Raw genomic sequence first — 26,804 nt, 5'->3', positions numbered from 1 at the left:
AGAAAAAAAAAAAAAATTATTTATTTATTTATTTTTGGTTTTTACCTGGCCTCCGGGTAAGAAAATTTTAGTTACTCTCATCTTAAAGATAATGAATTTCCATGTTGTTGAACATAGTGACTCACCTATAATCTCAGTATTTGGAAGGTTTGATGCAGTAGAATTTCTGTGGATTGAAGGCCAGCCTGAACTACAGAGTGAGATCCTGTCTCAAAATAAAATAACATAAAATAAATTGCCGGGCATAGTGGTGTATGCCTTTAATTCCAGCACTTGGAAGGCAGAGGTAGGAGATTGCTGTGAATTCAAGGCCACCCTGTGTCTACATAGTAAATTCCAGGTCAGCCTGGGCTAGAGTGAGACTCTATGTCAAGAAACAAACAAACAAACAAAAAAAAAAAAAAAAAAGGAAAGAAAGAAAAAGAAAGGAAGGAAGAGAAAAGAAAGTGCTCATGTCTCACTGGTAGCTTTTCTCCCATTCTTGTGATGGAGAGTAATGGTATTTTTAGTATCCTCTATTGCAGTCAGGTTTGCATTGCTGGCAGAAATCACCCGACCAAGAGCAGTTTGTGGGGAAAAAAGAGGTTTATTTTGGCTTACAGGCTCTAGGGGGAAGCTCCATGATGGCAGGGAAAATGATGGCGTGAGCAGAGGGTGGAATCACCCCCCTGGCCAACATAAGGTAGACAATAGCAAAAGGAGATTGTGCCAAACACAAGGAGACACTGATTAATAAGCCAACCCCCATCAATACACTGCCTCTAGGGGGCGTTAATTCCCAAATCTCCATCAACTGGAAACCTAACATTCAGACCACCTAAGGGGGACACCTGAACCAAACCACCACATTCAGTCAAGCTGTATTTTAAGGAAGTGTATGCATGTGCACACAAATGCACTTTAAATAGATTAAGGGGATTTGGAGAGATGGTGCAACAGTTAAAGCTGCTTGCTTGCAAAGCTTGCCAGCCTGAGTTCAATTCTCCAGCAATCACATAAAGTGGGATGGAAAGTGGTGCAGGCATCTGTGATCCCAGTGCACCTATGACAATGGGAGGCAGAGCCAGGAGAGCGTGTGAAGTTATCAGGCTAGTCTGATGTTCATTTGCTGTCTAGCAGTTTGTTTTCAGTGGCAAGAGACCCTCTCTTGGAGCTGGAGAGGTAGCTCAGTGGTTAAGGTATTTGCTTGCAGAGTCTGAAAGCTGAGTTTGATTTCCCAGTACCCATGTAAAGCCAAATGCATAAAGTGGTGCATGTATCCAGTTTGCAATGGCAGGAGGCCTCAGTACACTCATTCCCTCTCTTTGCTTGTGATTATATATATATGTATATATAAAATGCTATTCCCCTACCTTAGTCTCCTAAGTGCTGGAATCAAAGGTATGTGCCACCATGCCTGGCCAATAATTTTTTTTGTTTGTTTTTGTTTTTCAAGGTAGGGTCTTACTCTAGTTCAGGCTGACCTGGAATTCACTACATAGTCTCAGGCTAGCCTTGAACTCAGTCCTCCTACCTCTGCTTTCCAAGTGCTGGGATAAATGCATGAACCACCATGCCTGGCCCAATAATTTTTTTTAATTAATTATTTATTTATTTATTTAAGAGCGACAGACACAGAGAGAAAGACAGATAGAGGGAGAAAGAGAGAATGGGCGTGCCAGAGCTTCCAGCCTCTGCAAACGAACTCCAGACGCGTGCACCCCCTTGTGCATCTGGCTAACGTGGGACCTGGGGAACCGAGCCTCGAACCAGGGTCCTTAGGCTTCACAGGCAAGCGCTTAGCTGCTAAGCCATCTCTCCAGCCCCCAATAAATTTTTTAAAATATTTATTTATTTGTTGTGTATTGATTTGAGAGAGAGCCAAAGAATGGACATACCAGGGCCTCCTGATGCTCCAGATGCATGTGCTATTTGTACATCTGCCTTTACATGGGCACTGATGAATCAAACCCAGGCCATCAGGCTTTGCAGCCTGGTACCTTTAGCTAGCCACTGAGCCATCACACCTTAAGATCTGCCCTGTGATACCTCCTCCAGCCAGGTAGCTGCAGATCCAAACTACAAACTAATAAAACACTGAATATATTCAAACTACCATAGAAGCTATGCTTCTGGTAGGAAGAATCCAGGTTTCCTTCTCTCTGGAGTCAGGAAAGGAGGAAGGACCTCATCTTTAATTATGAAGGTGCTCTATATGCAAACTGACAGTTCCCCTCTTTTAGTGCTTCCAGTCTTCCCTGCTTCTTATCTGGGGGAATCTCTCCTCAGAATCAGAGAAAAACTGTAGGCTTGGCCAGAGCAGGCTGATTCTCTGAAGCAATGAGTTCTGGAGGTAGGAGGATCACCATGAGTTCAAGGTCACCCTGAGACTACATAGTGAATTCCAGGTCATCCTGAGCTAGAGTGAGAAGCTACCTCGAAAAAAACATAAATAAACAAATATAGCTTCAATCAAAAAACTCAATTCCCCTAAAGTTGCTGTGTTTTGTGTGTGTGTGTGTGTGAGAGAGAGAGAGAGAGAGAGAGAGAACTGACACGAGGTCAGAGATCAATCAATCTGAGGGTGTTGGTCCACTTTGAGATAGGACCTCTCATTTTTTGCCACCCCAAATGCCAGACAACTGACTGCTGAGTGTAGGGATTTTTTTTGATTCTGCCTCCCATTGTCAAAGGCATGTTGGGATTACAGGTACAGGAGTACTTATATCTGGCTTTACATGAGTTCTGGGGATCTGAACTCCAGTTGACAGGTTTGCTATACTTCCTATAGAAGTACTTTTAACAACAGTGGCATCTCCCAGGACTTTATTTGTTTATTTATTATTTATATATTTGCAAGCAGAGACAGACACAGAGAGAGAATGGGCATGCCAGGGCCTTCAGATGCTATAGATGACCTCCAGAATCATGTACCATTATGTGCATCTAGCTTTACATGGATACTGGTGGTTAGGCTTTGCTGGCAAGTGCCTTAATCACTAAGCAATCTCTCCAACCCAGCCCTTTCCTTTTTAGAAAAGATTTTTTAAAACATTTTATTTAGGGCTGGCGAGATGGCTTAGCGGTTAAGCGCTTGCCTGTGAAGCCTAAGGACCCCGGTTCGAGGCTCTGTTCCCCAGGTCCCACGTTAGCCAGATGCACAAGGGGGCACACGCGTCTGGAATTCGTTTGCAGAGGCTGGAAGCCCTGGCGCGCCCATTCTCTCTCTCTCTATATATATATATGTCTTTCTCTCTGTGTTTGTCGCTTTCAAATAAATAAATAAATAAAAATTAAAAAAAAAAAAACATTTTATTTATTTATTTATTTGACAGAGAGAAAGAGGCGGGGGGGGGGATGGAGAATGGGCACATCAGGGCCTCCAGCTGCTACAAATGAATTCCAGATGCATGTACCACCTTGTGCATCTGGCTTATGTGGGTACTGGGGAATTGAACCTGGGTCTTTTGGCTTTGCAGGCAAGCACCTGAACTGCTAAGCCCTAAGCCTTTTTTTAGGCTGGGCGTAGTGATGCACACCTTTAATCCCAGCATTTGGGAGGCAGAGGTAGGAGGATTGCCATGAGTTCCAAGCCACCTTGAGAATGCATAGTGAATTCTAGGTCAGCTTGGACTACAGTGAAACCACTCCACCATTTTTTTTTTTTTCTTTTCAATTTGATAGTGAGTATGGGTGCACCAGGGCCTCTTGTCCTAGAACTCACAGACACATGTATCACTATGTATCTGGCTTTACTTGGGCACTGGGGAATTGAACCCAGGCTGCAAGATTTTGTAAGCAAGACCCTTTAACTGCTGAGCTATATCCCCAGAACCCCTTTCTTTCTTTTTTTTTTTTAATTTTTTTTTTTAAAATTTATTTATTTGAAAGCAACAGACACAGAGAGAAAGACAGATAGAGGGAGAGAGAGAGAATGGGCGCGCCAGGGCTTCCAGCCTCTGCAAACGAACTCCAGACGCGTGCGCCCCCTTGTGCATCTGGCTAACGTGGGACCTGGGGAAGCAAGCCTCGAACCGGGGTCCTTAGGCTTCACAGGCAAGCGCTTAACCGCTAAGCCATCTCTCCAGCCCATCTTTTTAATTTTTATTGTTTTTAGAGAAAGCGAGAGAGAAAGAGAGACAAAAAGAGAATTGGCATGCCAAGGCCTTGCCACTGCAATGGCATTCCAGAGGCTTGTGCCACCTAGTGGGCATGTGTGACCTTGCTTGTGCCTCACCTTTGTGGTCTGGCTAACTTGGGACCTGGAAAGTACACCAGGAATCCCTAGGCTTCACAGGTAAGTGCCTTAACTGCTAAACCATCTCTCCAGCCACCCCCCCCCCCCACCTTTCTTTCAAAATAGAGTCTCACTCTAGCCCAGGCTGACCTGGCACTCACTCAGTAGTTTCAGGCTGGCCTCACAGTAATCTTCCTACCTTTTCATCCTGAGTGTTGGGATTAAAGACATGTGTCACCCCGCCTTTTGGGGGTGGGGTTATTCAAGGTAGTGTTTCACTCCAGCCCAGGCTGACCTGGAATTCAGTATGTAGTCTCAGGGTGGCCTTGAATTCACAGTGATCCTCTTACCTCCGCCTCCCAAGTGCTGGGACTACAGGTATGTGCCACTATATCTGGATCTCCCCCCGCCCCCCCGATAGGATTTCACTCTAGCCCAGGCTAGAATTCACTATGTAGTCTCAGGGTGACCTCGAACTCACGGCGGTCCTCCTACCTCTGCCTCCCAAGTGCTAGCATTAAAAGTATGAGCCACCACACCTGGAAGTTTATTTTTTAAAAAATTAAAAATCCCTTTTGTTTTTTGAGAAAGAGAGAGAAAGGTAGGTGTGGTGGCTTACACCTGTAATCCCAGAACTTGGGGGTTGAGATAGGTGCCACGAAGGCCAGCTTGGTCTATGTAGAGTTAGGACAGCCTGGGCTACAGAGACTGTCTCAAAACCAAACAAAAAGCAAGAGAAGTTTGGAGAGATAACTTAGCAGTTAGGGCGCTTGTTTGTGAAGCCTAAGAACTGTTCAAATCTCCAGGTCCCACATAAACCAGATGCAGTGACACAAGCACGCAATGTTGCACATGTGCACAGGGGCACACACATCTGGAGTTCTTTTGCAGTGGCTGAAGGCCCTAGCACACCCATTTTCTCCCTCTCTCAAATAAATAAGTGGGAGAAGAGAGAAGAAGAGAGGGGAGAGACCTATGTAGCACAGACCCTGTCTCAAAACAAAAAATGAGAGAGGAGAGAGGGGAGGAGAGAAGAGGAAAGAGCTATGTATTCCAGACTGACCTCAAACTATCCATCTTTCTTGCCTCAGCCTCCTGAGTGCTGGGACTACAGGTGTATGACACCATACCTGACTGTTGTTCCTCATTTCCTAAGGTTACACTAAAATTATAAAAGGTAGCTGACGTGGTGGCACACGTCTTTAATCCCAGCACTCAGGAGGCAGAGGTAGGAAGATCGTCATGAGTTCAAGGCCACCCTGAGACTACATAGTGAATTCCAGGTCAGCCTGAGCTAGAGTGAGCCCCTACCTTGAAAAAAGAAAAAGAAAAAAAAAAAAAAAACAGAAAAAAAATCATAAAAGGTGCTCAAAATATTGAGTTAAAAAAGCATGCATGTGCGGGGTGTGGTGATACACACCTTTAATCCCAGCACTTGGGGGGCAGAGGTAAGAGTATCGCCATGAGTTCAAGGCTACCCTGAGACTACATAGTGAATTCCAGGTCAGCCTGAGCTACTGTGAGACCATACTTTGAAAAAAAAAAAAAAAAGCATGATTTGTTTGCATGTAATTTTCATGCTCATTTACTGTCTAAATACAGAGGGAGTCATTTTCCTTCACTGGCTCATTGTGTCTAGAATGCTAGTTTGGACAAAATAACTGGCCAGTGTTTAGCTTTAGCCAAGGGTTTCTTCTTTATTCTGGACTTTTCCAGTATGGCTAATATCAGCTTCTTTCTCTTTTCCACCATGATCATTTTCATTTATGTCCTCTAACCAGCATTTCTTTTCTTTCTTCCTCTTCCCACCCTTCTCTCCCCCCTTCCCCCCCCCCCCCAGGTAAAGTCTCACTATAACTCAGATTAACCTGGAATTCATTATGTAATCTCAGGGTGGCTTTGAAGTCACGGCAATCCTGCTACCTCGGTGCTGGGATTAAAGGGCTCATATAGTTTTTTTTTTAATTCAGGTTTTACATTTTTCTTCTTTACTTACTTACTTGCAAGCAGACAGAGAGAGAGGGAGAGAAAGAATGGGCTCACCGAGACCTTCAGCCACTGCAAATGAATTCTAGACACATGCGCTTCTGGCTTTACATGGGTACTCGGGAATCAAACTCTGGTCATTAGGTTTTGCAGGCAAGCCCCTTAGCTGCTGAGCCATCTCTCCAGCCCCTCTCCCTCTTTTTTTTTTTTTTTTTTAAATTTTCTGTTGACAACTTCCATAATTGTAGACAATAACCCTTGGTAATTCTCTCCCTCTCCCCTCTTCATTTTGTAATTCCACACTCCATCATACCCCTTACCCCTCAGTCTTTTATTTTGATATCATCTTTTCCTCCTATCATGATGGTTTTGTGTAGGTAGTGTCAGGCACTGCAAAGTCATGGATATCCAGGTCATTTTGTGTCTGGAAGAAGTGCTGCACTTGTAAGGAGTGTTACCCTTCCTTTGGCTCTTCCATTCTTTCTGCCACCTCTATCACAATGGACCCTGAGCCTTGGAAGATGTGATAGTGGTATTTCAGTGATGAGCACTCCTGTCACTTCTCAGCACAGTGTTGCCTTCTGAGTCATCCCAAGGTCACTGCAATCTGAAAAGAGAAGGTTCTCTACCAAAAGTGAGAGGAGCATTAGTATATGGGTATGAACATTAAGAGAAGTGCTTACTGGGCAGTTTGGTGAGCAAAGTATATCCATTTAGCTAGACACCAGCAGACATTACACCCCTAGAACTCATAAGTACTGTTTTCAGTATCAGGGATATATTCCCTCCCATGGAGTGGACCTCCAGTCCAATTAGAGAGCAGTTGGTTTCCCCCATAACAGACATGTCACTATTGCACCTATTGGCTCATTTGGCCTGGCCAAATTAAAGGCTTGCAGTGTCTGCTGTTGAGTATCTTCACTGGTGATTTTTCTCTCTCCCATTGAACTGCATGTGGTGTAGCTTTTTCCAGCTTTCTGTCAGCTGGTCTACATGAAAGAGGTTTTCAGCTCATCTACAACAGGATTTCTCAATGACCTTGCAGCCCAACTATGTGGAATCTTCAGCAATAGGGTCTTACCATCTATTCCTGGTGGGAAACCAAGAGCCTCGGCAATGGCCTGTAATGCTTTGGGGGCACCAGGGACCTCCCTGTCCAACAGCTCACTAGAAGGTATCCCATCCCTGGCACTGAAAATTTTCTAATAACAATCTATGGCTTCTGGGTGTTCCATTGTCCAAAAAAATAGATTTCCATATGACTTATTTATATCCTTTTAGATTTTGATTAGCCCTCCTTCCACCTTTCTTTACGCAGTCTCTTCCCCTAAATTCACTTAGGACTTTTTACCCCATTAATCTGTTCTTCTATTTACATATATACAATACCAGCCTATTAAGTCTCTCTCCCTTTCTATTCCCTTTAAATCCCCTTTCTAACTTACTGGCCTCTGCTACTGAGTTTTATTACAACTCACATAGAAGTCCAATCATTTGTAGCTAGGATTCACATATGAGAGAGAACATGTGATGTGTGGCTTTCTTGGATTACCTCACTAAGTACAATCCTTTCCAGATCCATCCATTTTCCTGCATTTCAAAATTTTATATATAGAGAGAGGGAGAGGGGGGCATATGTTGTTTTTTGTTTTTTCAAGGTAGGGTTTTACTCTTGCCCAGGCTGACCTGACATTAACTATGTAGTCTCAGGGTAGCCTTGAACTCACAGTGATCCTCCCACCTCTGCCTCTTGAGTGCTGGATGGGATTAAAGGTGTGTGCCATCACACCAGGCCCTGTGAATTTCATAATTTCATTTTTCTTTACAGCTGAGTAGAACTCCATTGTATAAATGTGCCACAGCTTCATTATCCACTTATCAGTTGAGGAACATCTAGGCTGGTTCCACTTCCTAGCTTTTGTGAATAGAGCAACAATAAACATGGTTGAGCAAATATCTCTAAGGTAGTAAGTCCTTAGGATATATGTTAGATCTCTTTTTAGCTGTCCAGGAGCCTCCACATTGATTTCCACAATGGCTGGACCAGATTTCATTCCCACCAACAGTGTATAACGGTTCCTCTTTTTCTGCATCCTCACCAGCATTGTCATTTGCTCATGATGGTAGCCAATCTGACAGGAGTGAGATGGAATCTCAATGTAGTTTTAATTTGCGTTTCCCTGATGGCTAGTCCTGGAATTCACCAAGTAGTCTCAGGGTGTCCTCAAATTAAGTGCAATCCTTTTACCTCTGCCTCCCGGGGGCTGGGATTAAAGGTATGCACCACCATACACGGCTTTAATTATTTGAGAGACAGAGAATGGGTATGCCAGGACCTTTAGCCACTATAAAGGAACTCCAGACACATGCGCCACCTTGTGCATCTGGCATATGTGGGTCCTGGGGAAGCGAACCTGGGTTATTTGGCTTTTCAGGCAAATGCTTAACTGCTAAGCCATCTCTCCAGCCCCTCTACTTCTTTGATACATACTATTTTTCATCAATTTACGGTGATCAACTCACATAGAGGGTATTTGCTACCCTTAAACACGGGATTTTAATCCTTAATTACCTGAAATACTTGATAAAAATTTCATTTCCCAACACCAGGGGTTATCTGTCGTTTCTACTCTCTCCTACCCTTAAGGTAGAAATTATTCTCAAATCTTTTCTTCCCTATTGTTTTTTCTGTTTTTTTTTTTTTAAGTTTTCCTAGGTATGGTTTCACTCTGGTCCCGGCTGACCTGGAATTCACTATGTAGTCTCAGGGTGGCCTCCAACTCATGGTGATTCTCCTGCCTCTGCCTCCCAAATGCTGGGATTAAAGGCGTGCACCACCACGCCCAGCTTCCACACTTTTTTGGGGGGGGTTCTAGGTAGGGTCTCACTCTAGCTCAGGCTGACTTGGATGGAATTCACTATGTAGTGTCTGGGTGGCCTCCAACTCATGCTATCCTTTTACCTCTGCCTCCCGAATGCTGGGATTAAAGGCATGAGCCACCACGCCCTTCTTCCTCCCTACTTTTATATACATACTAAATCTTTCCCTGCCCCTCTGACAGCATGAATCAGTCAGATACATTTTCATTGCCCCTTTTCACTGATTCTACAAAGTTCTCTGTCCACACTATCAGAGCTGTGGGTCCAGAAAGCAGTGTCTTTTTATTGCAGTTTATCTTCTCTCAAGTTCCTAGGGCTTACTTGTCCTTTCCTTTATCTATATATTCGTCTGTTTTAGCATCTCCCACACGATTCTTTGCCCAGGCTCTTCCTTTCACCACCTTTCACCTATGTGAGCTTCCTTGCCTTTCAGGACTATCTTTATCTAGGGAATCTCTGAATCGTAGGATCTAACCTTTCCCTTTTCTCCCTGCCTTCTTCTTGATGGCTCTGTCCCTGTCTTATTACTGTCTCGTCTTTCTCGCAGTCCTCCCAGTAGGAACAGTCACGGTGTTTGACCAGAACTTGCTCGGGTCGCCAAGTTGCAGATAGCAACATTCCACGGTGCCCCTCCGCGCATTCCAACTGTAAACAAAGAGTCCCCTTCCTCCCACCCTCTGGACTCTTTCCTGTTGCAACTCTGGAGTGTGGTGATCGCAGAGTCCCAAACTTTCTTCTTTCACGTCCAGTCGGCCCACCTCCACTTTCAGGGTAGTGAGGCCCAGCGTCCCCGGTGGGGCACTGGAGATCTTTGCTCAGACACCCCCAGCGCCCTGCTCCACAGCGCGCCCCGCCCGGAAAGTAGATCCGGTCGGCAGACAAAAGTTTGGAGAAGTTGGCTGTGCGCCTTGTGAGCCAGGGGGCGGGGGCCAGGCACGCTCGGGCGGTCGCGCGAGTGGACGTGTGAACAGACCTGCTGGGACTGGGACCGGGACAGCCGCGACTGAAGGCCGTTCTGACCCTCTTGACCCCAGATGCGTGGGGGGACTGTGTCCCCCTCGCCGAGGGATGCTGCAGCGTTCCGGGCGCCAGTCACCTGGGCCAACCGCTAAGCCCGGGTGCAGAGCCAGTGTCCCCGAGGAACCGGAGCCCGGCCGCTGGCAGATAAGCGGCTGCGGACACGCTACTGGGTGCCCGGCCGGGAGGGAACTGCCGTCTCCAGACCGGAGGGCATGGAGCGGCTAGGGGAGAAAGCCAGTCGTCTGCTGGAGAAGTTAAGACTCTCGGACTCCGGCAGTGCCAAGTTCGGCCGCAGAAAGGGTGAAGCTAGCCGGTCGGGGTCTGATGGGACCCCCGGGCCGGGCAAGGGGCGCCTGGGTGGGTTGGGGGGACCTAGGAAATCAGGGCCCGGAGGAGCTGCCGGGGGTTCTGGGGATGAGCCACTGGAGCAGGCCAGGGAACAAGGCTCCCTGGATGCCGAGCGGAACCCGCGCGGCTCTTTTGAGGCGCAGCGTTACGAAAGCTCCTTTTCCGGGGGGCCGCCGCCCACCCGGGCCTTGCCTCTACCTCAGTCATTGCCTCCCGACTTTCGGCTGGAGACGACGGCCCCGGCTCTAAGCCCTCGCTCTAGTTTCGCCAGTAGCTCAGCCAGCGATGCTAGCAAACCGTCTAGCCCCCGAGGCAGCCTGCTGCTGGACGGGGCGGCGGCTGGCGGAGCCGGAGGGAGCCGGCCCTGCAGCAACCGTACCAGTGGCATCAGCATGGGCTACGACCAGCGCCACGGAAGCCCTCTGCCCGCAGGGCCGTGTCTGTTTGGCCCACCTCTTACTGGAGCTCCGGCAGGCTATTCCTCTGGAGGAGTCCCGTCCGCCTACCCGGAGCTCCACGCCGCCCTGGACCGACTGTGTGCTCACCGGCCCACGGGTTTCGGCTGCCAAGAAAGCCGCCACTCGTATCCCCCGGCCCTGGGTAGCCCTGGAGCTCTGGCCGGGGCCGCCGTGGGAACGGCTGGGCCCTTGGAGAGACGTGGGGCGCAGCCCGGACGACACTCGGTCACTGGCTATGGGGACTGCGCAGCGGGGTCCCGTTATCAGGATGAGCTGAGCGCATTGCTGCGCCTGACCGTGGGCACCGGTGGGCGAGAGGCCGGTGTCCGCGGAGAACCCTCGGGCATTGAGCCGTCGAGTCTGGAGGAGCCGCCGGGTCCTTTCGTTCCCGAGGCCTCCCGGGCCCGGATGCGCGAGCCAGAGGCTAGAGAGGACTACTTCGGTGAGTAAGAGGCGAGCCTACGGACCCTTCAAAACATTCGGCTCGCTAGGGCCCCGATGGCCCAAATTGCCGGTGTCCTGGGGTCCGAGACGCGGGACTAGGAAAGGGACCTTTGGGCTTGAAGGAGGGGGGTGGACCCCAGAGCGCTCTCCCTTTGCTGCTGGGTTTCCTATGGGATAGGGCTCCTCATTCCTGACATTCAACTTCCCAGGTTATCTTGAGTCCCATTTTTTCCAGCACTAGAACGCCTTGGTTTCTCGCGGTAGGAGGCCTGGTAGGGAGGAGACCCGGTGGGAGCGTGAGAGCATCCCCTTCGGACTCCCCTTCACCGCGGTGCCCCAGCAAACTCCGGCGCGCTGCCCCCACCCGGGCCCAGGCTCCGCCCGTAGGAATTCGGGGAATGCGCGGGGGGCGGGGCGGGCGGGCTGCGTGCGTGCCGACTCCTGCCTCGGCCGGCGCTCCAGGTGCCGGCGGGCGGGGCCTCCGGGCCCGGGGGTGAGGTGGGCGCTGAGGGTACTTCCTAGCTCTCGCGGGTCCTCGTAAGGGCCTTGGAGATCCGGAGGGAAAGCCGGGACTCAAGTGCTGCCCAGCGCTAAGCCTGCTGACGAGGTGTGGCCAGTGGGCATATATAAACAGAGGCCCGATAGTACCAGCCTGTTTTCCACATTCTCGGGAAGTCAAGGCAAAAGTATTGCTGAGAGGAATACTGTAACCCTTGGGTGGATCAACCAACCCTGTGTTACTAAGGTCTGGCCTTGAGTTTTGGCCATAACGTGCTCAACATTCAGGCAGAGGTAACCCTCTTCCTCTACTGTTGAGGAAACGTGACCATTGCCTCCCTCCAGTCTTCATTACTGATCAATTATATGTTTCCTAAGAGGTATAATGGGGTTTTAACAGAATCCATCGGCACCCATCATTATATAAAGCAGTGCTGATCTGAGTGAAGTGGAGGACTCGCCCCCTGGACCATGTGCCTCTTCTCGGCTTTCTCACCATCCATGTTTCTTTCCTGGCCCCCATGGTTAGAATATGAATAAGGAGAGAGGAACCCAGGGAGGGATTGTTACAGAGGAAGTTACGAAGAAACTGCAGGGTTTAGGCTGGAAAGGATTGGTAGTTCAACATCCTCCTCCCCTGCCCTCCACCCCCTTTCATTTCACCTATTCTGAGAGAAGAAAGTCCGAAGTAGGTGATACTGAGTCACTTTGATCAAGAGAAACTGAGTGACAGGTTCCATTTAGCAGTTCACTTGTGAGGTCCTAGAGAGAGAGTTGGGAAAGAAGTCTGTCTCATTGGCAAACCATTAGAGCCAAAAGGAAGAAAGGAACTCAGAAAGTGCAATAAAATGGCGGTAAGAAGCTAGGTGTGGATATTCTGGCTGAGAGTAGGTGAGGCAGACATGCCTGAGCAGTTTCCTCTTCCCATAATGTCCTGTCCTAGGCTTCCCAAAGAATGGCTCTGACAGGACCCCCTGGTGTGGCAATCTTTGGCCAGATCTTGCCATCTGTGAGGGAGGCCATCTTCCAAATTCAGAAGTAGGGGCTTCTCCCTGGGGTCAGGTTACCTTGCCTTCCTGGCCCATACACAGACCCCTTATACCCTTGCCCTTGCCTGACTGTACGCTTTTACTGATGCCCCTAGTTAGGGGCCCTTTTTCTTGGCTTCAGCTTTGTCCAGCTGCCAGAGGGTGGGAGCAAGACAGGCCTAGGCTCATCAGTTGCTGCAGCTGCTGCACCAGCTCCCAAGCCCCTGGGCAGACTGGGATGGGCCTCAACAGGCATGGAGCATGGCAGCGTGCCGAGGGGGAAAGGTGGGGCGGGCCCGTTGGGATCTGCTCCCCAAAGACAGGCCCTAGCCCTCACTCATGGGCCTGGAATTGGGGAGTGGAAGAAAGGAAGAGCACACCCAGGAAAGGCTAGTGCCAGAGCCAGGTGGGGGATGCTGGGGAAGAGCAGCTAAGCTCTGTACTGCCTCTCAACAGCTTCCTGTGCAGTCCCAGTCCCTGGAACACACCCTGTACTTACAGAAGTGCGTCCATGGCCCTTCTGCACAGGACCCTCTGCTGAACTAGGTCCAGCCTGTTTTACACATAGGAAAAGTTGTCCCAGAGGCCTCCTGGGCCCTGGCCTACTTTCTCTTTTTCTTGAAGCAGGGGTTGACTCTAGCCCAGCTTGGCTGCTAACTCACAGCAATTCTACTTCTGTCTCCCAAGTGCTGGGATTAAAGACATGTACCACCATGCCTGGGCACAACTCTGTCTCTTCTTTTTTTTTCCTGAGGTAGGGTCTCTAGCCCAGGCTGATCTGGAATTTACTATGTAGTCTCAGACTGGCCTGTAACTCACAGTGATCCTCCTACCTTTGCTAGGATTAAAGGTACACGCTATTGTGCCTGGCTTTTTTGTTTATTTGTTTGGTTAGTTGGTTTTTTGAGGTAGGGTTTCACTCTAGTCCAGGCTGACCTGCAATTCACTCACTATGTAGTCTCAGGGTGGCCTTGAACTCACTGCGATCCTGCCTCTGCTTCCTGAGTGCTGGAATTAAAGGGGTGTACCATCTCACTCTGCCCCTCTCCCTCTCTCTCTAGCTCTCTCTCTCTCTTTTTTTTTTTTTAGTTTTTCAAAGAAGAGACTCACTCTAGCTCAGGCTGACCTGGAATTCACTCTGTAGTCTCGGGGTAGGAAGAAAGAGTGAGTAAGGATGTGCCAGGGCCTTCTACCACTGCAAACAAACATGTGTGCCACTTTGTGTACCTGGCTTTATATGGATATTAGGGAATTGAAACGAGGCTACAGGCTTTGAAAGCAGTGCCTTTAACCACTGAGTCATCTATAACCCTGGCCTGCTTTCTCTAGGAAGTTTTTTCCAGTGTGCAGCCGAGTCCCTGTGTCCCACATCTCCCACATTGGCCTTAGAAGAATCTAAGCATCCAACTTCTTCCAATTGTTTTCAGTACTGGGTAAATGTGCTAAGCACAAAATAGATGCTCAGAGAATATCTGGTGACTAATCAAGTGAACAAGAATAAATCTGCTTTAAAAAAAAAGAGTTCTGCCTGACCAAGATCTTGCTTCATCCCATCTCTCTCTTTCTCCTTCCCATAGCATCTCATGTAACCCAGGTTCAGCCTCATACTTACTGTGTAGCCAAGTTGGCCTTGAACTCCTGATCCTTCTGCCTCCATCTCCTGAGTGCTGGGATTACAGGCATTTGCTGCCACACCTGGTCTAGAGAGTGCTGGAGGTCCAACTCAGGGCTAGGCAAGCAGAAACTGAGGTATATCCTCAGCATGTTGTATCCTATTTCTTGTTACCTGTTTTTTTTCAGGAGGGAACCCATTAAAGGGAGGCATTTTTCTCTGGCATATCAGGAGAGTTTGGGGATCTCTGCATTTGAGTAGGGAAGTGGAGTGTGGCATTCACAACCTCTTCTCTCCTCAGGAACCTGTATCAAGTGCAACAAAGGCATCTATGGGCAGAGCAATGCCTGTCAGGCCCTGGACAGCCTCTACCACACCCAATGCTTTGTCTGCTGCTCCTGTGGTGAGTGTCTGTCACTCAAACACCCCCCCCCCCCCATGCACACCAAACACTTTCACAAGTGCTGTGGGCAACCTGAACAGAGCTGATGTGTCTTCATTTACCCTCAGAATGGCTGTCAGGTCCCCACCAAGAGTCTGGAGGTCCATAGCTCTTGCTGTCTCCATTCTGGGTGGTACCTGGTTTTGCCCCCACCCTTCATGTGTGTTTTCTGGAGACAGTCCTCTGCCTCTGTTCAGCCTTCTTGCTCTTCTCAAGTCCTCCTTTCTAGTGTCTCCTTGCTGGAGCTGCCTGTACTCCCACTTGCTCTTGGTAGGGTTTGGTTTTGGGCAGTAGAGTTGCCTGGGGCTACTGTGAAAGGCTGGAATGTGGGAAGGGCGGGTGTGGGCTGGGAGAGTAGGGAGTTTGGGGGTGGAGAGAGGGGTTTTCTCTTGGCTGGTCAGAGTTCAGCCACCTCTCTAGAGTGCAGGCCACCAGGCCATGCCAAGCTGATGACATCACACTGCAGGAATGCCCGCTACTGCTGATAACTCAGGGGCCTTCTGTGGGGGTGTTCTTAGCAGCTTTAATGCCTCTACCACACCCTCTCTCACCTCTCATTACCCCTTCCCCACTGCTTACCCATAATGATTCTTTTGCTAAACCTTTAATCTCCTACCTCTGCCTGGCTCTTTAGGCCACTCTGGCTGTCCTTTTCATAGGGCCTCTTCTGGGTACATCTCTGTCTCTCCTTTCATGTCATAAGTTTCCAAGTCACTTTTCCTAAACTACTGGACAGAATTGGAAGTGAAGATTTTAATGGGAAGAAGGCAGAAAACAGGGAAATTGTCCATTCTTTACTCTGTCCTCATCCTTCGTCTTCCTTGACCATTTAGAGACTTTGGAGTAGTTTTCTGGGTATGGGTCAGAAGGAAACTGGTCCTGCTTTGTTGTCTTACAAAAAATCCTACGCTGCCTCTGAGTCCTTCCAGGCTTGGGAAGTAGCAAGAAAGATCATGAGATTTGCTCCCAAATGAAGCACTTTGTCCCCAGCAATAATTACAATATGCTGAACACAGAGCTGGAAGGAGCTAGGTAGCTGTGAAAGCTGAATAACTGTGCAGAGGCCAAGACTTCAGGTGATAGGTCCCAGGTAATGCCTGTGATCATGATTCTGAATGCAAATTGTTCATCATTTAGCTCAGTGCTCCTTCCCTGGTATGCCAGCTTTGCTCTTCTAGGTTACCTCCCCCCGCCCCAAAACACTGGGCTCTGGAGAGGAGTGATGGTCAGATGACTGTTGAATATACAGGAACTGGAGAAGCAGTGAGCATTAGAAAGAGGTTGGGCTGGAATGAAGCCAAAGCAAATTGGAATTCTATTAGATGAAATTCTTTATGAGACAGGGGCTCACTATGTAGCTCAGGCTGGCATTGAACTCAATCCTCCTACTTTATCCTCTCATGTGCTGGAATTACAGGCTTGTGCTCCCCCTTGCAGATCAGGTGGGCTTTTCATAAGGGGAAGGACAACCTAAGCTCTAAGGTCCAGATTGAAACGCCCTGTGCAGCAATGAGGAGCACAGACCAGAGGGGAAAACCCTGTGCCTGGGCTCCAAGACAGGTTCCAGCCCCTTCTGTCCTGTTTCTAGGGCGAACTTTGCGCTGCAAGGCTTTCTACAGTGTCAATGGCTCTGTCTACTGTGAGGAGGATTATCTGGTGAGTGAGGGGTGAGGGTCATCTGGATCTGGAATTGACTCCCACAGTAGGACCTTCTTTTCTTTTTTTTTTTTTTCTTAATTTGTGTGTGTGTACACATACTAGGGCCTCTTGCTGCTGCAAACACCCATCCAGCTTTAATGTGTGGCTGGAGAATTGAACCCAGGCCAGCAGGCTTTGCAAGCAAGCGTCTTTAACCAGTGAGCCATCTTCCCAGCCCCTCTTTTTTTAATATTTAATTTTTTAGGAGAGAGTAGATAAAGAAAGGGGCAGATAGAGAAAGAATGGGCACACCCGCGCCTCCAGCCACTGCAAAAGAACTCCAACTTGGGTATCTGGCTTATGTGTATACTGGGGAATCAAACCTGAGTCCTTAGGCTTCACAGGCAAGTACCTTAACTGCTAAGCCATCTCATCTCTCCAGCCCTTGTTTAGTTTTTAAGATGTTTTTATTTATTTTATTTTATTTTTATTTGAGAAGGGTGGGGAGAGAGAATGGGCATGCCAGAGCATCCAGCTACTGCAAACGAACTCCAGACGCATGCACCCTCTTGTGCATATGGCTTTTGTGGGTCCTGGAGAATTGAACCAGGATCCTTAGGCTTTGCAGGCAAATGCCTTATTAAACAGTAAGCCATTTCTCTAGCCCCCTTGTTTATTTTTTTGAGGTAGGATCTTATCCATGATGACCTGGAATACACTATAAGTAGTCTCAGGCTGGTCTTGAAGTCACAGTGATCCGCCTACCTTTGCCTCCCAAGTGCTGGGATTAAAGACATGCACCACCATGCCGGGTCCCCAGTCCCTCTTTTTGGTGGCCTCTTATTTTCAGCTTGGTGACATCCTCTTTCTGTCTTTTCTCTAGTTTTCAGGGTTTCAAGAGGCAGCTGAGAAATGCTGTGTCTGTGGTCACTTGATTTTGGAGAAGGTAAAGAGTACCCCTTTGGTTGAGATGGAAGCCATGGGCCTGGCGGGTAGAATTGGGGGCTACTGGGATACTGAGGAGGTGCGGGAGGGAACTTATCACCAGATGGCGTCTTTCCAAGAGCATCTGTTCACAGTGCCATTCCTCCTGTTGTGACATCTTGTCTGCACTTGTAATTCTACCATTCTTGGTTTCTGTGATCAGGCCCCTCTGGTCTGAGCTAGGAGTGTGGGGTCCTGGGACTTAGTCCCTCTTCCACTATGGGTCAGGATTAGCTGGAAATCAGTTTTCTTTTTCTGTAGAAGGAAGGAATTGGATTGGATCAGTGATTTTCAACCCTGACAGCCTAGCAAATATCCTGGGAAGAACTGGAAAAGTTACAATGCTGGAGCTTATTACCAGAGTTGCAATAAAAATTAGCTGGGACTCAGGCATTGACTTCTTCCCCTACTCACCCCTTGAGGCTAGGTCTTGCAGTGTAGCCTAGGCTGGTCTGGAACTCTATCTTCCTGTCTTTACCTTCACAGTGCTAATTCTGGGGTAACAGGTGTGGAGCACAATAATGGATTGACATTGATTAAAAAAAAAAAAAAAAAAAAAAACAACTCACCAGGTGTGGTGGTGCACAGTTTTAATCCCAGAACTCGGGAGGCAGAAGTAGGAGGATTGCCATGAGTTTGAGGCCACCCTGAGAGACTACATAGTTAATTCCAGGTCACCCTGGACCAGAGTGAGACCCTACCTCGACAAACAAAAAGCAAAAACAACAAAAAAGCTCTCTAAGTGATCTAATGTAGCCAGGTTTGAAATCCACAGACCTGTACATGGGGTACATGCTTGTAATCCCAGCCCTCAGAAGGCAAAATAAGGAAAGTCAGATGTTCGGGGTTACCCTTGGCTAAATTTAAAGCCAGCCTGGACTTCATGAGACCTTGTATCAAAGAGTGCCTGGAGCTGGGTATAATGGTGCATGCCTTGAATCCCCCACTTGAGAGGCAGAGGTAGGTGGATTGCTGTGAGTTCGAGGCCACCCTGAGACTACATAGTGAATTCCAGGTCAACCTGGGCTAGAGTGATACACTCCCTTGAAAAAGAAAAAAATAAGAGAGTAGCTGGGTTGTGGTGGCGCAGGCCTTTAATCCCAGCACTGAGGAGGCAAAGGTATGAGGATCTCCTTGAGTTTCAGGCCAGCCTGAAACTACAGAGTGAGATCTAAGTCAGTCAGGGCTAGTGTGAGACCCTACCTCAAAATAAATAAATAGCCAGGCGTGCTAGCACATGCCTTTAATCCCAGCACTTGGGAAACAGAGGTAGGAAGATCACTGTGAGTTTGAGGCCACACGGAGACTACATAGTGAATTCCAGGTCAACCGGGGCTAGAATGAGATCCTATCTCAAAAAAAAAAAAAAAAAAAACTGGGCTGGAGAGGTGTCTTAGTGGTTAAGGCACTTGCTTGCAAAGCCAAAGGACCTCGATTTGATTCCCCAGGACCCATGTAAGCCAGATGCACAAGGTAGTGCATGCATCTGCAGTTCCTTTGCAGTGGCTGGAAGCTCTGGAGTGCCCATTCTCTCTCTCCCTCTCCCTCTCTCCCTTTTTCAAATAAATAAATAAGAAAGGAAGAAAGTGAAAGAAAGGCAACAGGCAAAACAAAAACTAAAATGAGAGAAAAGAAAGAAAAATATATCCACAGGTCTGAAAAGCTTCTCTTCAGGGCTTTTGCCTCTATTTTAAGACTCTGATCGCCTCAAATTACATAGAATTCTTCAAGGAGAATAGAGGGGGTTGGAAAGGAACATAATGGGTATCTGGAGAGCCAAGATTGGAAGGAGACTGATCTTCCTCCCATTCCTTGAGCCAGATCCTACAGGCAATGGGGAAGTCCTATCACCCAGGCTGCTTCCGATGCATCGTTTGTAACAAGTGTCTGGATGGTGTTCCCTTCACAGTGGACTTCTCCAACCAGGTGTACTGTGTCACTGACTACCACAAGTGAGTTCAACCCTGGGGATGCCATGTGGAACTGGGTCCCAGATTTCCCCAATCTCAGCTCATTACCATGTTCTCTTTTTCAGAAATTATGCCCCTAAATGTGCAGCCTGCGGCCAACCCATCCTCCCCTCAGAGGTCAGTGTCTGAGTTCTACTATAGGGCAGCCAGTGTTGCTTCCTCTGGGGAATGGGTGGGGACAAGCAATTTGGCCTCCCTCTGGAAGTGGTGGTGCTGAGGAATGTTCTCTGCAAAGATTCCCGTGTGACTCTGCCCTTGGGGTCACCACCCTGACCCTAACATCCGGGCCCAGACATGTCTGATAGCCTCACTGGGCCCAGGCTCTGTATCTTCTGTCCCAGTCCACAGGAGGAGGCTTTTTTTGAGGTCAAGGTCACCAGATCCCAGATGGAGGAACTGGACAAAGGTGAAAGAATCCTCAAGCTGGTAGGACAGGGTCAGAAGCAGTTTAAGCTGTGTGTGCAGAAGATATGCCTAGGGAGAGAAGCCAGAGGCCAGTGAAGAGTTACCTATTGGACCTCCATGTCCTCAGCCTCACCTACTCTTAGCCCCTTTTCTGTCCCTCTGCTTCCTGCACACCTTGGAGCAACAGGTAAGTCAAAGGCCCCTATGCCAAAGGATGTAGGATAGGCCCTCCTGGCACCAAGAAAGGCAAGTGAGCCAGGCATGGTGGTGCATGCCTTTAATCCCAGCACTTGCAGGTAGAGGTAGGAGGATCACCATGAGTTCAAGGCCACCCTGAGGCTACATAGTGAATTCCAGGCCAACCTGGGATAGAGCAAGACTCTACTTCAAAATAGGGAAAAACAAACAAACAAACAAACAAAAAAACCCAGGTGTGGTAGCATTTCGGTGTTCACGCTTCACTGTAACAAGGACTTCAGATGATCTTCCTGTTGGAGGAGGAAGAGGAATCCCATGGGGAGGGCTAGGTCGTTGGGGGTGCCACAGTGGTCTGGTCCTCACAGAGGTCTGCTGTTTCAGGGCTGTGAAGACATTGTGAGGGTGATATCCATGGACCGGGATTATCACTTTGAGTGCTACCACTGTGAGGTGAGTGTGGGTCCAGCGTTGTTGGAGAATTGGAATTGAGAGAAGGCAGGAGTCCAGTTCTAGGCATTTATGTCAGAGGCGTTGGATACAGAAATCCAGGGAAGTGCTGTGACCCTTCTTCTGCCTCTCAGTCTCTTGTCCTGTGGCCAGGCTTTGTTCTTGTTCAGTCGTTTCTGAATGTGGCTTCCCAAGGGTCAACGTTAGAGACTGGAAATGAGGCTTGCCTCATTATTTCTTCTGCAGCAGCGACACCTGGTGACCAGATTAAGTATTTTCCCGGGTTTTCTCTTCGGTTCTTTCTACCCTGTTATCCTTCCCTCCAGCTGCCTTGTATCCCTTTCTTCCAGCAGTTATGAGTCTGGTATTGAGCAGGACAGATTCCCAAAATGTCCTCAGTGTCTAGAGAACTGTGGCTGAGGTGAACTAGGTGCCTTCTTTCCTAGGACTGCCGTATGCAGCTGAGCGATGAAGAAGGTTGCTGCTGTTTCCCTTTGGATGGGCACTTGCTCTGCCACGGTTGTCACATGCAACGACTCAATGCCCGACAGCCCCCTGCCAACTACATCTGAGCTGCAGTTACTGCTGCTTCCATCACGGCTGTTGATAGACTCCTCTTGCCAGGTGGCCTCTCTTAAGCCAGCCAAGGCAAAGACTGCGCTCTGCAATCCTGGAGAAGAGTCCTCTGGGATGCCCCAAGGGCCAGAGACCCAAAGATCAAAACATTCCATATGGACTGTGGAGGAGGAACCTTCTAATTGCCAGGAGGGATGGCTGGCCTTCTACGTGAAGCGTTTGCTCTAGTAGATACTGAAATACAGGCGGGTTCCAGGGCTTTGTGAACATCAATTCTGGTGTACATGTCTCCTGTGTGTTTGTGTGTAAATTACCCAATGTTCTGGCGCTGAATCACAAGAGGAGAGGGCATCACAGGAGCTCCCCACTCTGCTGCACCCCATACCTGGGGTCACCTAGGTGTTTAGCACAGTACTCTATCTTGCTGGATGAAGAGGTAGACACCCTGGACTTCATAATGAGTCATTTCTTGGCCTTCTCACTAAAGACTAGGTGAGCTCCTCATCCCTCTGCTGGGAACAGGACCAGCTCTAGGTGGCCCTGCTGCCTGTATTTCCTGTTTCTCAGGGACAGAGAGAGGTTGAGCAGGGTCTCTCTTTCCTTGTGGTTCCACTCAGATGCAAAGGTAACAGCAGATCTCTGGGAACATGGAATTTCCTGGGTGGGATGGCTAGGAAACTTCAGGCTAGCCCTTCTCCAGGGTTTAAGCACACTGAGCTCTATAGCCCAGTATATGTTTACGTGGGTACATTCGTGTATGTGTGTGCACACGCACCCCTCTCCATATACACACACTGTTATTCCCTTTTCTCAGGTGACTCTTAAACTTATTAGTTTCCTAATAGTAGCATACCACTCCAGACCTCCCATCTCTCATAGACTCCCGGATTACAAATATCTACTATGGCCTCACAGCTCAGGCTTAGGGAGCTGGAGAGAACAAAACACTGGCTTGGTTCTCATCAGTTTGCCTGAAACTTGAATTCACCTAAAGTTACATGTCTTAAAGCCAGTTCACTGAAAACTTGTTTGCTTAAAGTGCAGTTCATTTAATGACCAGTTTGCCAAAAGCTCAGTTCCCCTTTAGGTGTTTTTATATCCACTTAGGCATCTGTTTTTTGTTACATTTAGAGTATTTCAAGGATTTATATCTATTTATCCAAGATACTTCTGAGCTATTACCAGCAACAAATTTATCAAATCTGGAGCACTTTGCAAATGGTGAGATTGCTTCCTACAATTACAGATGACTTTTCTTATGTTATCTGCTTTTCAAACATTTTAAAGAAAAAGTTCAAAGTTTCTAGAAATAAATACAATTGGTACAGATATTTTGTATGTCATTACTTGTTCTTTTTTAAATTTTAAAGTATTTTATTTATTTATTTGTAAGTAGAGAAAGAGAGACAGAATTCACATGCAAGGGCCTCTTGCCTCTACAAAAAACTCCAGCCACATGTGTCACTTTGTGTATCTGGCTTTATGCGGGTGCTGGGAATTGAACCTAAACCAGCAAGTGCCTTTAACCACTGAGAAATCTTTCCAGTCTACTCTTTCTTTCTTTCTTTATCATTATTTTTTATTAACAACTTCCATGATTGTAAACAATATCCCATGGTAATGCCTCCCTCCCCCTACTTTCGCCTTTGAAACTCCATTCTCAATCATATCCCCTCATCCTTTCAATCAGTTTCTCTTTTATTTTGATGTCATGATCTTTTCTTCCTATTACGATGGTCTTGTGTAGGTAGTGTCAGACACTGTGAGGTCATGGATATCCAGGCCATTTTGTGTCTGGGGAGAGCACGTTGTAAGGAGTCCTACCCTTCCTTCTTTGGCTCTTACATTCTTTCTACCACCTCTTCCACAATGGACCCTGAGCCTTGGAAGGTGTGATAGAGGTATTTCAGTGCTGAGCACTCCTGTCATTTCTTTCCAGCACCATGATGCCTTCTGAGTCATCCAAGGTCACTGCCATCTGAAAATAGAAGGTTTTCTACCAAAAGTAAGAGTAGCATTAATATATAGGTATGAACATTAAGAGAAGTGCTTAGAAGTGGGCAGTTTGATGAACATAGTATATACATTTAGCCAGACAGCAGCAGACATTACACCCCTAGGGCTCATGACTGCTTCTGTTGTAGGTTTTCAGTATCAGGGATGTATTCCCTCTCATGGAGCAGGCCTCCAGTCCAATTAGAGGGCAGTTGGTTTCCACCATGACAGACATGTCACTATTGTACCTGTTGACTCATTTGGCCTGGCTGGCCAAATATAAAGCTTGCAGTGTCCACTGATGAGTATCTTCACTGGTGATTTCTCTTTCTCCCATTGAACTGCATGCTGTGTGGGTTTTTCTAGCTTTCTGTCAGCTGGTCTACATGGAGGAGGTTTTCAGCTCAGTTTCAGCAGGATTTCTCAGTGACTTGTTTTTTTTAAAATATGTTTATTTATATGAAGAAAAAGAAAGAATGGGCACACCAGGGCCTCCAGCCACTGCAAACAAAATTCAGATGTATGTGCCACTTTATGCATTTGGCTTTCTGTGAGTACTGGGGAATCAAACCTAGGTGGCTAGGCTTTGTAGGCAAGTACCTTAACTGCTAAGCCATCTCTCCAGCCCTATTTGTGGTTCTTTGTTTTTTAGAGAGAGAGAGAGAATTGGCCAGGGCCTCAGCCACTGAAATGGAACTCCAGACACTTGTGTCACTTAGTGGGCTTGTGCAACTTGCCTCACCTTTGTGAATTTGGCTTATGTGGGACTTGGAGAGTTAAACATGGGTCTTTAGGCTAGGACTAGGTGCTTTGTGCACCTTAACCACTAAGAAATCTATCCAGCCCCAGTTCTTTGTTTGCTTGCTTGCTTGCTTGTTTTTTTGAGGTAGGGTCTCACTATAACCCAGGCTGACCTGGAATTCACTATGTAGTCTCAGGCTGGCCTTGAACTCATGATGATCCTCTGCCTCTGCCTCCCAAGTGCTAGGATTAAAGGTGTGTGCTGCCACGCCTGGCTTATTTGTAGTTCTTAATTCAATAGTTATGAATTAGATACCCTGAAAAATGTGGAGTTGAGTATGACTGACCCTCTTGTAGTTACCTTCATTTCTGGAAAACAACACCCAACCAGAAGCATATGGAAGGAAAGGGTTTGTTTCCAGCTTAGTTTCGAGGGGAAGTTTGATCACGGCAGGGCCAGCATAGCAGGAGTACACAGCTGGGCATCCTGTTGTCACACCTCAGCAGGGAGGAAGTGGCAATAGTGAACTGGGTGTGGGAAGCAGGGGTGAGTTATTTATTTATTTATTTTTTGAGGTAGGGTTTTGCTCTACCTCAAACTCAGCACAATTCTACCGCTGCCTCCTGAGTGCTGCATGTCAAGGCATGCTTTTAAGGGACATTTTATATTCACACTACCATAGCTTTGGTCTGATTCCTATATTCTTATTGCTAAATCATTACAAGTGAACAGGTAGGAAGCCTATTCAGCTCACTAATAGAGGTTATATAGGGCCAGAGAGACGGCTTAGTGGTCGAGGCACTTGCCTTCAAAGCCTAATGATCTGGGTTCAATTCTACAGTACCCATGAAAAGCCAGATGCACAAACGGGAGCATATATCTAGAGTTTGTTTGCATAGCTACAGGCCCTGGTGTGCCCATTCTCTCTGTCTTTCTCCTTGCAAATAAATAAAAACATATAAATTTAAAAAAAATCAGGGCTGGAGAGATGGCTTAGTAGTTAAGCCTTTGCCTCTGAAGCCTAAGGACCCTGGTTCAAGGCTCAGTTCCTCAGGATCCACATTAGCCAGATGCACAAGGGGGCGCATGTGTCTAGAGTTTGTTTGCAGTGGCTGGAGGCCCTGGCTCACCCATTCTCTCTCTCTGTCTGCCTCTTTCTCTCTCTGTTGCTCTCAAATAAATAAAAATGAAAGTTTAAAAAAATTTTAAGGTTATATAGAGAACAGCAATGCTTAAGTGGAAAGGTGAAGCTAAACTAAGTCTTTTTGGAATACTGTAGATTTGATAAGTGCTTATTTTCAGCCAATGGACTGTCAATGAGTTGGTTTTTATGGCTTTAGGTAATTTTTTTTTGTTGTTCTTATTTTGTTTTGAGGTAGAGTTTCATTCTAGTCTAGTCTAGTCTGACCTGGAATTCACTATGTAGCCTCAGGGTGGCCTTGAACTTCAAACTCATGGTGATCACCTACCTCTGCCTCCTGAGTGCTGGGATTAAAGGTGTGCACTACCGCCAGCTGGTTTTAGGCAATTCTGTCAGATAATCAGACCCTTGGTCTTACCCTTCCTCATGATTTGCTTCCTGATGACAGAAGACCTACCTTTGTGGTTATTCTAAAGTCACCATATCAGCTGTCCTGGGGATTACACAGAAGAGGCCTCTGAATGAGAAGAGAACTCACATTCATACAGTTGAATGCCAGAGGGGAAAATACACTGTTTTGGAGAGACAGGCATCATGAAACTGGGTTGCTTGTTCTGCGGCCAAGACTGCTTCAGAACTGTTATTAAATGAGTGAATAGAAAAACTCTGAGACTAGGACATTTTATCATCAGGCTGAGAAATCTAGACAAGCTTATATAGCCTTACACCTATCTTCTTTCACTCTTGGAACCTGGTTCACTCTGATTTGGACCTCTCTCTGTTCCTACCCTGGCCAACTGGCTCATTTCTTTTCTAGGTCTCCACTAATATTGTTCTGCCTTGGGGAGTCCCCAAATTCTATTTTCTGGTTTATGTGGGACCTGGAGAATCAAACCTGGGTCCTTAGGCTTCTCAGGCAAGCGCCTTAACTGCTAAGCCATCTCTCCAGTCCCCCAAATTCTATTGTCACTGGGGATGTTCTTCCTACTTTTGAAGAAAATAAGTGATAGCATTTTAGAAAGGCAGGCTGGGCAGCCACCCCTTATCAGTGGCAGGTTACCATGTACACCCTGTATCACAGCTTCCTTCCTGGTGGTGGAAGATTGCTTGTGGTAGTTAGAATGTTTGTCCCCCAGAGACTCAGGTGTTTTGTGTTTTGTTTTGTTTTTTTTGAGGCAGGGTCTCACTCTAGGTCAGGCTGACCTGGAATTCACTTTGTAGTCTCAGGGTGGACTTGAACTCATGGCAATCCTCCTAGCTCTGCCTCCCAAGTGCTGGGATTAAAGGCGTGTGCCACCATGCTCAGCCTCAGGTGTTTTAATAAAACTTGTAACTTGAATCTCTTGGAGGTGGATCTGAATTCCAGCCCAAAGTATGAGAGGTCTGAGCTCTGCCTGGGCCCCTGCTATTGCTGCTGGTTTTGTGTTTGCTGCTTTAGGTGTGCACTGGCTGGTGATGGTCTCTCTGTGTGGATGTGTGGAAGCAGCTTCTTCCCCCACTGATGGAGCTTCCCCTGGATCTGTGAGCTTGAAATAAACCCCTTTCTCCATGTAGAGACTGATTACAACATTGCTCCTCTTTTTTTTTTTTTTTTTTTTGAGATAGGTGTCTTATAGCCCAGGCTGACCTGGAATTCACTATGTAGTCTCAGGATGGCCTTGAACTCACATCCTCCTACCTCTGCCTCCCTAGTACTGGAATTAAAGGCATGTGCCACAACACCTGGTTCCTGTCTAATATTTCTATTTAATATTTACAATTGCTGATGAAAATTCA

General features: G+C 47.5%; 1 protein-coding gene across 1 annotated transcript; it reads left to right on the top strand.

Moving 5' to 3' along the window:
• The first annotated feature begins 10,010 nt into the window (after positions 1 to 10,010).
• On the top strand, positions 10,011 to 22,479 carry Ajuba (ajuba LIM protein). Its single transcript, XM_004661783.3, has 8 exons — positions 10,011 to 11,350; positions 14,792 to 14,893; positions 16,521 to 16,588; positions 17,454 to 17,516; positions 19,376 to 19,506; positions 19,590 to 19,641; positions 20,509 to 20,577; positions 21,021 to 22,479. The coding sequence occupies exons 1-8, from the start codon at positions 10,315 to 10,317 to the stop codon at positions 21,144 to 21,146; spliced, it is 1,647 nt and encodes a 548-aa protein (XP_004661840.1). The 5' UTR covers positions 10,011 to 10,314; the 3' UTR covers positions 21,147 to 22,479.
• Positions 22,480 to 26,804: the final 4,325 nt, after the last annotated feature.

Source organism: Jaculus jaculus, chromosome 7 (genome assembly GCF_020740685.1).
Source record: "Jaculus jaculus isolate mJacJac1 chromosome 7, mJacJac1.mat.Y.cur, whole genome shotgun sequence".
NCBI classification, from domain to species: Eukaryota; Metazoa; Chordata; class Mammalia; order Rodentia; family Dipodidae; genus Jaculus; species Jaculus jaculus.
Note: the sequence above shows the minus strand (reverse complement) of the source record. Positions and strands in the feature narration are given on the sequence as shown.